The sequence below is a fragment of the Harpegnathos saltator genome, unplaced genomic scaffold, assembly GCF_003227715.2.
Source record: "Harpegnathos saltator strain DR-91 unplaced genomic scaffold, Hsal_v8.6 scaffold626, whole genome shotgun sequence".
Classification (NCBI taxonomy): Eukaryota; Metazoa; Arthropoda; class Insecta; order Hymenoptera; family Formicidae; genus Harpegnathos; species Harpegnathos saltator.
Window position 1 is genome coordinate 50,407 of NW_020230456.1, and position 13,894 is coordinate 64,300.

Genomic DNA, 13,894 nt, shown 5'->3' on the forward strand with positions numbered 1-13,894 from the left:
ACACTGCAAACCCGAGTGTGTTATTTTGACACGTATAAGCTGAAACTTTCTTCACGCGTTTCTTATCGTCTGAAATTACGTCATTTGATGCATTTCGATATCGCTTAACGCGTTTAAACGCGTTAAACGACGTGATTTAAGACAACAAGATACGCGTAAAGGAAACTTCAGCTTATACGCGTCAAAATAACACACTCGAGTTTGCAGTGCACACCTAATAAGACGAGGAAAACGCGGCTTTCATTATATGGGACTAGCTTCGCTCTATCGGTGGAAAGTATCTTGGCAACTTCTGCAGCTCTTTTCTTGTTTTCTTAATTTAGGACATATTTCATTATCTCCCACTTTTCAAGACAGTCGATCGAGACGGTGAAGGTAGTCAGCGCGACGAAGCGAATTTCTTTCGCTGGAAGCTTCGAATTAATAGCGCTAGGAAAAAGAGGCGATAAAGCCTAAGATGGCTTATCATTATCTCTTGATTTATCTGTATGTTAAATAGCATATATTTACGCGCGTCGTACGCAAGCTATTCGTGGAACGACGACCTTTTCTTACTTTGACGGGCGTCTGTCCTCTCTTATTACGTAGCACGTAAACGTGTGCGTGCGTACGTGCGCGCATGTGTGTATGTGACGCAACATACACACTTGCATCCACCTTCGTCAGATGCGCGGAATTCAAAACTTTGCGCGATTAGATAAATAAATAGGAGGAGTTACCGGAGAACGCACAGGCTTTGCGCTCTTACATACGACCGTGTCGTTGTAACACCCACACGTCTCGACGCACTTGAATTAAACCGATCCGGGCGAGTAGCTGGCGCGATCACGATCGCATTCTCGCGCGGCCTTGCGTCTGTAAGGATTCAGAAGCTCGCGGAAGCCCGCGAGCGCATTTCTCGCGGCGCGGCGGTGTCTCTCCGGGAAACGATTACTGCACGTATGATGCATGCTGCTATTCAATTCATCGCGTAACAATCGCGTATAATCTAATTTAATGTACTTAATAATCAATTAGAGAGTAAAAAAATGCGCTTTGTACACGTCCGATAATCATCTAGGAGTGTTTAGCGCTCGCTGCGTGAGAAGAGATTTCTTCCAAGTCCGCTCGCGATGGATTCATCGGCTGGATTCATCGGCGAGCGCGCTTGGACAGTGTCGTTATGTCAAATAATGTATTTTTAATACGTCGGATCGTATATATACAGCGAGCGAGATTTCGGACTTCCCAAGTATAATGAAATTTCGTATTTTTTTTATAACCGTCACAATTCTTTCTTCAAATAACGCGGGCGAGAGATGGCGGAAGATTGTGGATCAGACGCGGTCGTCGCGTCCAAATTATCTCAACATAAAGATGCAATGGTTTCATCTTGCCAGGGAAAAATCTCTAATTATTTATTGCACTGCCCAATAATCTCGAATTCGTAGTTTAATGATTGTTCGACCAGCGGCACTAACGCGCTTGGATAATATTACCGCGACGAGTAATGTGCCTTTAATGCATTGGATTGCGCAACAAGCGGATTATCGGATTTTTCAAGTATGATGTAGCGATTATACATTCACGTCGTTATACTTTCATGACATGATGCGTGCGAGAAACGGCGGGTATGTATCGTTTTATAGCACAATCACAACATAACAGTGCCGATCGCTTCATCTCACCTCGGAAAATTCTCAAATTATTCATCGCACAACCCAGTAATTTCCAATCACGATCCACGGTCTAATGACCGCGCGCGCGACAAAATATTAACGGTACTAAAAAAACGGTATTAGCACGAGTCGTGCCGTGGGACTGAAAAAATCGCCTTTCCGTCGGGCGTTTGCGACGGCTTGCACCGTTCTCTGTGTTCGCTTACTTGGAACCGAAAGACGCGGATTTTGACACGCTTTCGATACACGCCCGTAATTCCGCGACTGCTGAAACGTTAAGTCGTTTCGCGTGTCGTCTTCTCTCGCGAGAGTGGCTCGTTAAGGTCCGGGCACTTTACGCAATTATTGCAATTGCTTCGCAAGACGCAAGGACGAGTTGCAGCGGAGCACGTGGGGCTCGCATACACACCGCGGCGTATTCTTCGGCTCCGATCGTTCGGATCGTAGCTCGCTACAATTGATATCGGCCGGGTCGATCCAATTAGTTTTAGGCACAGCTGTTATTTCGTCCCGGCGGCGCCGAATTCATTTAATTTTCGTCGGCGTGTCGGAATCGTGTCGCTCGCGCGGCAGCAGCCGCGATTGAAATGGCGTGTTGTCGTCGTCACTTACGTAACGCCGCCGGCCGATATAATCGATTTGTCTGTGATAGGCGATTTTTATGCGGAAGCAGAGCGCGCTGTTCGCCGTCGACCGGTATTTAGACGGCCGCGTTGAACGTCGCTCGGCAAGTCGGCGCGAGAGCTGCTCGCCTCGCCTCTCTCTTTGCGAATCTTGCTCGTTTTCCTGAAAATACCACAAATTCGATGCGTAGGTAATTCCTCCGCGTTCACCCCGCGAAGCCGCTCGTCCACTATCACACGCGTCCGTCAACCGGTTCTGCCCGTTCAGTCGTATCTTTTGAGGCTCTATCGACGACGTTCCTCTGCGATATCTTCTCCGAACCGGCATTCTATATCGGGTCTTGGGATTTCCCTACGCATGTTTTGCCGATCAAGGTCGTCGTCTTCGTCGTCTCTCGAGCACGGCCGAATACGCGTGACGTATCGGAAGATACGTCCCGTGAAAAATTAAAGCGCTACCTGTCGCCTGCTGCGCGTACGAGGGTAGTCCCAGAAGTACCGGACCTAACAAAGAAAACACAAAAAATTTGGGAAAAAATATCTTTATTTCTCTACATAGTTTCCTTTTAGCTCAATACACTTTTCCCAGCGATGTTCAATAGCTTCGATACCCTGTTTATAGTGGGAATCGTCGGGCTCCTCAAAATAGCCATCAAGCCACCTTGGTGTCCATTGTTTTGACTGTTCCTTCGTCTCAGGTGTGAAGTGATGGACCCATGTTTCATCCATGGTTATGAATCGACGCAAAAACTCGGCTTTATTGCTGCGAAACTTCGCCAAACACTCGATTGAAACATCCTCACGACGCTGTTTTTCTTCCAATCGCGGCACCCTTGCAATCTTGCGCACAGCTTTCTCATGTCCAAATTTTCAGTCAATATGCGATGTACAGCACTTTTTGAAACGCCTACCATGTCTGCTAACTCGCGCACTCTCAGTCGCACGGTCATCCAATACCATTTTGTGGATTTTCTTCACCGTTTCTGACGTGGTCACCTCATTTGGTCGACCACTGCGATGTTCGTCTTGGCAGCTCGTACGGCCTCGTTTAAACTCTGCCACTCAATATTTTACTGTTGTAAATGAAGGAGCAGACTTCCCCAGAGTAGAATCTAGCTCCGCTTTGATATTGTTTTTTGATTACCTCTTAACGTTATCTAGGGAGAGGAGAATGTCATGAGCGTGGAGCGTCAGGTAGCTGACGTTAAGAGGTAATCAAAAAACCCTGATAACCCTAGATAACGTTGATTGATATTGTTTGATATTGTATTGGTTGGACTGAGGCCTTCCAAATGAAAGTATTGTATCACATAACGATGACCAATTTTTTTCATGTTTACAAATTCACTGAGAGCGTTCACTATTGATGGCTGCCAAGCAAATACTAAACAACGTATAGCGTCTTCAAACTTAAGCTTTATAAGGTTGGTACTTTCTACCATAGTCATTCTTCTCAAACAACAAACAACAACCGCTATCTATACGTCAGGCCAGTTACTTCTGGGACTACCTTCGTATATCCGAGTTGACCGTTTTCCGTCGAGCTGATATTTTGGTCGTGTAATTTCTGCTTATCTGAAAACAATTATCGGCGGTTGTTTCGTCTGAAACTAAAGCGAAATTGCTTCGGAAAATATATAAGCGCGGATATTAACACACGCAAGAACATTAACGGCCAAATGCAAAGCGAAGCAATTAGTAGACAAGGAAAATTTGTTGTTGGCGCGACGACGAGGAGGAAGAGGATCGATTGCTTAATGACGGCGAACTATAATTCTTATTAACGGAATTTCGCGTATTTCTCACGTTGTTATTATGCAAAATCGCTTTCACGAACCGATCCTCGACTGCGAGATCGTTCAAATTTGCATGTCTCGATGCGGTTGGTGTCGAGCTCGATTACACGTCATTCAGCACGATTCACTCGAGTGACGCAAACTCTCTGATTTTGACATCATCTGTGTTTATAAATTGTTTTATATTTTTATTAGAACACGAACACACACACACACACACACACGCGGTCTGTACACGCACGGCTGCTAATAAACGCGCTGGGTGCAAATTCATCGCGGATTTACTTCGCGAGTGACGAGTCTCTTCCTTCTGCTTCGTCCCCCCTCCCCCTTCTTTCTTCCTCTTTTTCTCGCTCCTGTAACTCAAATAAATTGTTTAATATTTCTTCGTGACTATTTGTGGCACGATTGTATCTTATCTTATTCTCCTTACTAGACTCGGTGATTTTCATATTGCTACTCGGTACTTCGAAACAAGTTATCTCTGTAAGACATGTTAAAACAAAACACATATTGGAAATTTCTCACTTGGAAATGAATGTCATCCCCTGTCTGTTTGAGCCGATAATATCTTTACCTTGCTTACCGTCAAAATGAAATTTACAAAATATGCGTTCCAGCGAAAACTGCCTGCGCACACAACCTTGCGAATACACATCGATCATTCGTGATATCGAGAATGTTCGTTCAAATAAAAAAAGTATTTCTGGCATGTTTGAGTTTGTCAATTTACTACGTTCGCTACAACGACTCACTTACACGGTTTATCTCGCGGAACATTTTGTATTTTTTTTTATATAACGCTATAAAACAGATTTCGTTTGTGTGTGTGTGTGTAAATATAGAAATAAAAGTATCATGGTCACACGCATAAGCGATGCTGGTAACGGAAGTTGATTGAGTTACCGAAGTTCCCAGAAGTTTCCGAAGAATCTCTTAAAGATCCTGAAGATTGGATTGTTAACTTTGCGATTAATTCCTTATGTATTCTGCTAGACGAATTAAATTGCAGTTAGTATTAGAGATTAAAGCCGGATGCAAGTCGAATTGTAGTCAATGTAAAGTCCAAATCAGATCAAATAAAAATTGAAAGTCAAATTGTGGAAGTGAAATTGTAATGGAATTAAAGTGAAATTATAGCAGGATATAAATAAAGTCAAATTGATTAGAGCCAAGTTGATTAAAGTCAGATTGTGGTTAAATCAAGTGAAATTCGGGATATCCGAGAAGATGGAAACGATACTCATCACTGTTTCCAGTCGCGTGTGATCCTTCGATGTTTGTCGAGCGAGATACTGAAATCTTGCTGAGACATCTGTACAAACGTCGTTCCTCTATGTTTCTCTTCGATGCAGATCAAGATTAATATTCCTATTGATACGTTCGCTTTTATCGCTCATCTGGAAATTCGTCTATTACGTATTATTTTGTTCTACTACTTTTTTTTCTTTTTTTTTTTTATGTAATACTCGAAGATGGATATCCCACGTTTGTTCGCATAAAAAAATTCGCGTGCATACATAAAGAAATTATCACAATCGCGCGAGTCTCTCGTAAAAATCGATGCGTCGCACACGTGTGGCGCGAGACGGACGCCTTTAAAGTCGTTGGACTATTTGCTCAATAGCACAGCGTTCGATCGAGCGACGCGAGAAATCGCCGAAGGCGAAGAAAGGATTTTCCCGATTTCCTTCAGAAACGAGGCAACGAGTCCGCGAGTACGTGCGTGCGTGCGTGCGTGCGTGCGTGCGAGCAATGCATTTCCATCACTCTAATCTCGCATCTCGATTTTCTCTGACGTCGACGTCGTCGGGAGTATCAGTCTTTGATTCTCCCAGCTATCGTGATAGATTCCCCCCTCCCCTCTCTCTCAGGACTTTCTCAGGAAAATACTCGGTGATTGACGCATACACGCACCCTTTCCCAAGTCTTCCGCCGGTCTCGACGACCTGCCGCCTGTCTTACCTGCGCACCTGCGCACCTGTACACTCATCTGCGCGCGGCAGCCGCGAAATGTCGAGCCGCGACGGAGAAGGAGGAAATCACGTTCGCGCGTGTTCGATGACGTCCGCGGAAAGCGATCGCAGGAAAGATCGAACGGCAGCTTCGTCGCGTGCGTGTTGACTCGAGAAAACCCCCGGAGAGACGCTGGCGTTCTCCAGTGACGTCATGGGCCCGCGATTCACTGCCGCCGCTGCCGCCGCCGCCGCCGCCGCCGCCGACGATGACGGGCCCTCCGGCCGTTCGCGTTTATCGGATCCCGGCTCTATCGAGGTGGGGAAGAACAGTTTCGTGTCGTGGAAGGCTATAAAGCCCCACCAAACGGCCGCACCGTCGACAGTCTACACGCGCCCTCTCAAAACGACGATGTAGTGCGTGATCGTCCGAAAAACCGGCGGAGAACACGAGTCGCACGCGAACGAGAGTCAAGGGAGGCACCGAGCGAGATTTTCTCGACGTCCACGCGCAGGAGCCACCACGTGCGCAGGAGCGCGATCTCCAGCGCGAGAGAGAGAGAGAGTCACGTGCGAGCGCGATCGATTCGAAAGCCGCGCAAGTCCGGTTCGGGATCCTTTTTTCGTATTTTCGTTCGGCTGTCCTTTCCCCTCGCTTGCCGTAAAGTGTGAGTCTGCCGAGTCCTGTGGATTAATAAATCTCGTAGCTGCGTGGCCACACAGCGTGCGCTGATCCTGCGGCGCGTCGTCCTTTGTGCGAGAGAGCCTTCTCTACAGGTAAAGATTCGCTTGGATTTTTCGCCGACGTGTCCCGCTCGATTTGCCGGGGTATCATTTTTCGTCGACACGCGCCGGCTGCTCCGTGTTTACGTCGCTCACGGCGAGATTCGCGTCGGTTTTTCAACGCAACGTAGTCGAACGACCGAGCAGTCGAGGAAAGGGGGTTCACAAGGGGATTCTCTTTCCCCGCACCTACCAAACCTGTTGCTCTTGTCGCTCGCTTCCGATTATTTCATTAGCGTCGACATGCTTCACGCTCATATTGCCATGCGACGTTTCTTTTTGCCGTGTGGAAAAAGGAACGTCACACTACGAAATTTACGGTTGGTAGATTGCAAAAAGCGGCGGTTGCAAGAGGGCATTAATAAGACAATTAGCGAGGAGGCGGGAAGGAAGTAAAATATTAAAAATCGACAACACGAGGTAATAGCCAGCGCGAGCGGCAATTGGAACGCGTCAACCGAGGAATATTAATTGCTAAAGATAATCTGTCTCATTAACGATTCGTAAACGTCGTATTGTGAACGTCGAATGCTTATTTGCTCGACATCATTCGTGTCTCGCTTTTCACGTCGCATTAGGGAAGCCCGCAGGTAGCAATAGCGGCGCAAACGCGCAGCGGCGAACTGGGCCGCCGCGGACGACGGTCCGAAGGATCAATTGTGCACCACGGCATCGTTATTGTTGCGAGTACCGTCCGAGAGCCGAACCGTGTATTCAAGGATCAGTACGAAATCTAGCTTCACGCGCCGCACGCTAACAAGGCTGCATCGTTTTTGCGGTTGCGCCGCCACTGCATTTTTGTTGTTGGTCTATTTCGCAACGCGACTTGAACCGCGTCGTCATTAAGATTAATCCTCTCCTGGCGCCGCACGTACATCGGTTCTAGCAAATAGCTCACGCCGTTGTCAGCGCTAATATTTTTATTAAACGCTTAATTGTCCTCGTATATTATCGGCAGCAATATCGGCGCGCGTGCAATTATCGCGCTCTCACGCGCCCTCGCGCCGACGCGACGGCATTCGTGGAGATCTCGTAAATTTTCCACGCCCGTCAGCTGTTACAATTCCTCATTTAGCGTATGCGACGCGAACGCATAATCCGCGTCGTTGCACTTCTCGCGGTTACTCGCGTCTGAAAGCTCGCGCGCGAAAACGCTCTCCGGACTCGTCGCCGACAGCCGAATGGTGCATTCGTCATTTCGGAAGCAGCGCGCGAAATTGCTGCCAAATTGCGACCGGAGCGGCTGACGAGAGCGGGCAGAGAGAGAGAGAGAGAGAGAGAGAGAAAGGGAAAAAAGATACCAATTTTTTGTATGTAACGTCGATATAATGCGCCTGCCTCATTATTATACTGCTCATATTTGCGGAGCTAAGTGTGAAGCTGCGCGAATTCCTCCTCTCTCGAGCTGCTCGTCGCCTTCGCTCGTCTCCTCGGCATTCCAACGATATTTTTATACGACAACTTTTCATTGTAACGAATACATTTTGACTCGACCGGCTCGCTAATCGCGACGCCAGGTCGCTTCGCCGTCGAAGACATCGTAATCGCCGCGCCTCTGCTGCTCGTTCTTTCGTCGTTCGATCGCTTGCGCGAGTAACCGCGGATTCGCTCGGCTTATTATCGGAAGAATGCAGAGCCGGTGTTCTCCGGCGTCGCATTATGCATCTTCAGCTTTGTTCCCGCGTGCCGTTATCGTACCGTCACGTTCAGCGCCGACGAGACCGCTTCTTTGTGTAAATGCCGGCCGGAGATCTTCCTCATTCACGTGAACCTTTTCGTGGCGACGCGCGAGATGAGAATTCCCGTTCGTGTTCCAGACATCGCGACAATGACAGCCATGGTCGAATCCACGAAGGTCGAGGAGGGCAAGACGAAGAAGATCGAGAACTTCGACGACGTCCTGCCGTACGTCGGCGAAGCTAGCAGGTACCAATGGTTCCTGTTCTTCCTACTGCTGCCGTTCACCTTCGTCTACGCTTTCCTGTACTTCGCGCAGTTCTTCATCACCCTCGTCCCCGCCGAGCACTGGTGCACCGTGCCGGAGCTGGAGCATTGGAATCTCACCGACTACGAGCAGTGAGTGATGATGAAGTCGCCCCCTCTTTACGTGGCGATTTATTGATTAAGTGATCGTTATCAGGCCGATAAGCATGCCAGCGTTGCGCTCTTCGCGCATCTCCGAGTAAAGCGCAGACTTTCGGAAAGAAAGAGGGAAAGATTTCGGAGCGGGACTGGCGATCTCGCGGACTTCCGCAGAGACGTGCGGAAATGACCGCTGACACGCGCGAGGATGGCGAAGTAGGCGAGGTTCGGCAATCGGCCCGACGTGAAAGTCCGAGGATGAAAGGGAATTCAGGACGCGACGAGACGGAACTCCCTTTCGCCTTAAATTCATAACGACAGTTCAAGGTTCCCGGCTGACCGAGACCGAGAGCCACGGTTCGGCCGGCCTATATTTAAACTCGCCCCTATGCCTGCCGGATTTTTTGCACATATACTGGGTGTCCCGAATTCTCGCGTTCTTCCTCGCGCGTGGATTTTTCGAACGGCTGCTTGCTCATTCGTCTTCTTTGCTCATCGCGAACAATGCATGTACGGATACACGAGTCGAAGATTCTCGACGGGGCCGACGCGGAGTTTCTCGCTCGTTGTCGACTTTTTTATCGCGGCTTGTTTGTTTCTTCTGTCCAGCAGTTAAATTTCCAACGCGTTTTATAAACCGATGAAAAGTCACGGTCACGTAAAGTATATCAACCGTCAGAGTCACGTATGCTCCCGGTGGTAATTTTACACGTGCATTTCCGGTAATAATATCTTATCGCATACTGACGCGCATTTGAATGGCTCAGTTAATGCTTTTTTGTATTATACAAGACAATGATTAGGATTTTTTTTCCTGTCGAACGCATAATTTCGTTCTCGTTTCGCAAGAAAATAAGCTTTTCTGTCGGCTGCACGATTATGCGTTTCTCGTACATTTTCTGCGCCAGACTGCAAGGATGTAATTGCATTTTTTGCGCGTGACGTAACGCGCGCGTCGATCGAGAGGAGAGGAAATACACCCGCGAGAGGTGAAGTTTCAGCTCCTTCAACGCCGATCATTTGGTCGCTCGGCGTTTCCCGGCGCGGCCGTCGGTTTCTCACGCGAGCCGACGCGACGCGACGCGACGGGACGCGGTCTCTTCTTATATTCTCGCGCCTTTCCATTTCTTATCACCACTCTTCTTATATTCACGTATGACGAGAAATCGGAGTAAAACCGAGCCGGCCGACGTTGTCAACGGAGCGTGTCGCACGGATCAGTCATACCGGGCATCACGCGGAAAATCCGCCGTCGTGCGGCCGCCGCGTGATTCAGATCAGTCAATCGTTGATTTCTCCGTGTCTCAGGTTACACGGAAAACCTGTTTGCCCGTCGACCTCGAAGGGATTCCAGAAGCAGGGCTCCCCGAGCCAGCGATACAGTCGTCCTCCTTCTCTTCGCCGAGCGATCGCCTGGAAGAGCGGATTTTTTACGACGCCTCCTCTCACGCGAGCCGCGAGATTATTCGGCGATGCGATGCGCTAAAATTGCCCGCAATTCCGGACGGCCATCTCCGCCGTCGGCAAGAATCGAAGGAAGATCTCGCTGTTGCATCGAATACAAATGAGCCGGAAAAGCGATCCCGCGTAGAAAGTTTCTCCGACTGGAACCCAGTTCGATTTTCCAAAGTCTAACGAAATCTTAGAAGTATAATGACGTTAATTACGTGATTCTAAGTGGAAAATTTCCAAGTTCTCCCAATATCTTTCCCGCTCATCATTTTCGAATTCTTATTTTATCGGACACGATTTTCTATTTGATGTTATCGGCGAAGGAAAAGCGCGAAATTTCCCAATCGTTCTCTTCTGGACACTAAAATAAATCGTGTCGCGTAATTAAAAGACATTCTAGTATTCGCGTGAAATGTTGAGGCCATCACGCCGGTTCTGAACATAGACACCGACCATAGACTTCATAAGAGTTTGCAAGGCTATATCCGGGAGGAACGGTCTGTGCTTCAAGAATTCGACCTTCCACCAACTTCATTCCTGTTGGAGAATGCTAGGCGAAGATAGCAAGCTCGGGAAGGAATGCAGCTATCTCTCTTTTGTACCTTCAAATCTCTTCTCTCTGGAATCTCCCTAAAAAATATTTTCCCTTCATGTCTTCGAGCCTATAAGAAGGCGTAGTTTGTGTACGCAAGTCTACAATTCTAGATATAGAACTCGTGTTTGGATATAAGAGAACGGGCTTACCACTTGGCACGATAGTCGGACGACAAACATGCCAATTCCCATTCCGAGCGTTGTGTCCTGGCGCGAAGGTCCTGGAAAACGTGTCCACGCGCGGGATTACATCGTACCCACTCGTGCGAACGGACGCTGCGAAAAATTCGCTCGCTCATCCTGCCGCAGGTGCAAGATGCGCATAATATGAGCCACCCGACATAATCGCAATGCGACACGACGCAGGTTTAACGGCCAGTCTTTTTCCTTCCCTTTTTCTTTCTTCGCGCGCGTGCACGCCTTTTATCGGCGCGATTGTAAAATCGCGACGCGACCACGCGACGCCGGGAAATTAGACGTATCGGGCATTGTCGTCGCATTCATGTCCGCAGAATCTCGATAGCGATACCGCCGGCAACCAAGGAGGAACTGCAGCTGGAAAGCGCTACGCCGTTCTCAAGATGCTACATGTACGACGTGAATTACACCGAACTGCTCGAGCAGGGTGTCAGGAAGGCGAATCTATCGTGGCCGACGGTAAAGTGCAAGCAAGGCTGGACCTTCAATCACACCATGATACCGTACGCCTCCATCGCTGCCGAGGTAGGTAGCTCCATCATGTGCGCTTAATGAGAACGCTTATCTTCTCGCGAGTATATAGCAAGTCCTTGCATCCTTGTGTCGACGACGGAGTCGGCGGAGTCGACTGAACGAAAGTAACGCAATTACGTTGCAAATGTTATTGGTAAACATTATTATTCTTTACACGCGAACCCGGCGAAACTGACACATGTACACATATCTACCAAACGCGTTTTCGACCTGCCTGAAGACTTCTCTAATGACAAAAGGTTGCAGAAGAGAATACAGATTGGCCGAAAGCCGAAAGCGCTCTCGACGTGCTCGATGTTTGCCTTCAGTCTGAATATATGAAACTAACGCATTTAATTTACTACGCAATTAGCGTAGTGGAATGAAACGTGTGTAATCGCTGAGAACGTGTGTCCAGGTGCGATTCAAGCATGCTCGAAGTGTCTGTGGACTTGTCGCTGCTTATCAACATTTCTGATCGAGAAGAAGCTTCGGGAAAGGTCTAAGCGTTTGGTACACGTGCTAAATCTCTCGGGTTTTGCGTGCAGAATGTTGTTTCTAGCAAGCAATACTTTTACTCTCGCTTGGTGCTATTTTCTGACACGAGTCCTCAGATCCTATCGGACGACGGAGTTAATCGTTTGATAAATTTGTTGATCATCGCTTGTTGAAATACGAAGAGAGTGCTCGCACGTGTCACAGTCTCCTTTGTTCTTCTCCTTACAAAATACACCGGGACCGGCTTTAAAATGCATAACTTCTCTCGCAGAATCTCGAATACCGAAGCACAGAACTCGACCTTTACGAAGATGTCGGAGAAAAAGCGATGACGGCGAAGCTATTAATAGCGATTAATTAATTTTTATTTGTTTTAACCCAACGGGTTAAAACCAGAAATATCTTAATTATATGCGAAATAGTCTTTATCACGAGCGACTGCGATAACGTGTGCGATTTTGTCAGCTCGAATGGGTCTGCGACAAGACCTTCCTCGGCTCCGCGGCCCAGTCGGCCTTCTTCGTCGGCAGCATCATCGGCGGCTTCATATTCGGCTACATAGCCGACCATTATGGCAGAATACCGGCGTTGGTCTCCTGCAACGCCGTGGGATTCTTCGCTTCGATCGCGACCGCCTTCTGCAACAGCTTCTGGTCCTTCTGCATCGCGAGGCTGATTGTCGGCTCGTCTTTCGACAACTGCTTCAACGTTCTCTTCATTATAGGTATGTATTACCGTGAGAATAAATGTATAAAGCGAGGATAATTATCAGAGACTGAGACGAATTTTCTGTCTTAACGAAGCAGCCCCTTGAGGATAGGCGCAGGTAGGTATCGGATTTTCATTACCGATGAAAATCTAATCGTCACCAAGTTGTTGTTACTGAAAAGAAGAAAAAAGTAACTTGCAAAGAGTTACGAGCAATGAGTTACTCTTCCTAAGTCTGACACATACTGCGGTAGAATCTCGATCCTGCAGAAATTACTGCGAATAACGCCGTCATACTTTTCTTGTCGCAGTGATCGAGTATGTCGGCCCAAAGTATAGAACTTTGGTGGCGAACATGTCCTTCGGAATTTACTTTGCCATCGCCGCCAGTATTCTACCGTGGATTGCGTATTGGCTCGCTGACTGGAGAATCTTAAGCGTCGTTACCGCATTCCCGATGATCGTCGCCTTCCTGGGACCATGGATTGTTCCGGAAAGTGCACGGTAATTGCTTTCTCACCCTCTACGACGCTGGTCATCATCGAACACTTCGTTGAAGTGCACTCAGTGCTAATGAATCCCTTTGGGAATATCGTTCACAGATGGTACATTATAAACGGCAAAATAGACAAGGCGATCGACATGCTGAAGAAATTCGCCAAGGTCAACGGCAAGGAGGTGAAGCCGGAGGTGTTCGAGGAGTTCGAGAAGAGCTGCAAGGCGATGATTGAGAAGGACCAATCGTACAATCAGTACACCGTGTTGCATCTCTTCAAGTTGCCACGGCTGGCTCGTATCACCGTTATTCTCATCATTTATTGGTAAATATCACGAAATGAGAAGTGAATTCAATCGAACGAAACTTGAGCATTGAGGCTATCAGACATTCAATCGCTAAGAGTCGGCTAATAAGAGTCGAGTAAGGACGTTGGTTTCAGTTTGTGCAACCGACCAGACGAAAATTCGAGAAATGACGTCCATGTTATCGGAAAGACTCGCCCTCCGAGCACTCAACTGCTCGGCAGTTAAGATTC

The 13,894-nt window shown here is 48.0% G+C and overlaps 1 protein-coding gene across 4 annotated transcripts in view; it reads left to right on the forward strand.

The window, feature by feature from the left end:
• The window catches only part of LOC105181737 (carcinine transporter), a 43,234-nt gene that overhangs the window by 26,462 nt on the left and 2,878 nt on the right, over positions 1 to 13,894 (forward strand). For 3 of the 4 annotated variants that reach the window (XM_011138711.2, XM_025304550.1, XM_025304549.1), the window contains exons 2-6: positions 8,633 to 8,891; positions 11,456 to 11,666; positions 12,618 to 12,876; positions 13,172 to 13,364; positions 13,463 to 13,681. In XM_011138711.2, the coding sequence (XP_011137013.1) occupies positions 8,644 to 8,891; positions 11,456 to 11,666; positions 12,618 to 12,876; positions 13,172 to 13,364; positions 13,463 to 13,681 (1,130 nt within the window). In that variant the 5' untranslated portion in view covers positions 8,633 to 8,643. Of the gene's footprint in view, positions 1 to 6,421; positions 6,810 to 8,632; positions 8,892 to 11,455; positions 11,667 to 12,617; positions 12,877 to 13,171; positions 13,365 to 13,462; positions 13,682 to 13,894 lie in introns of those variants that run through there. The other variant, XM_011138710.3, reaches the window with a different exon arrangement.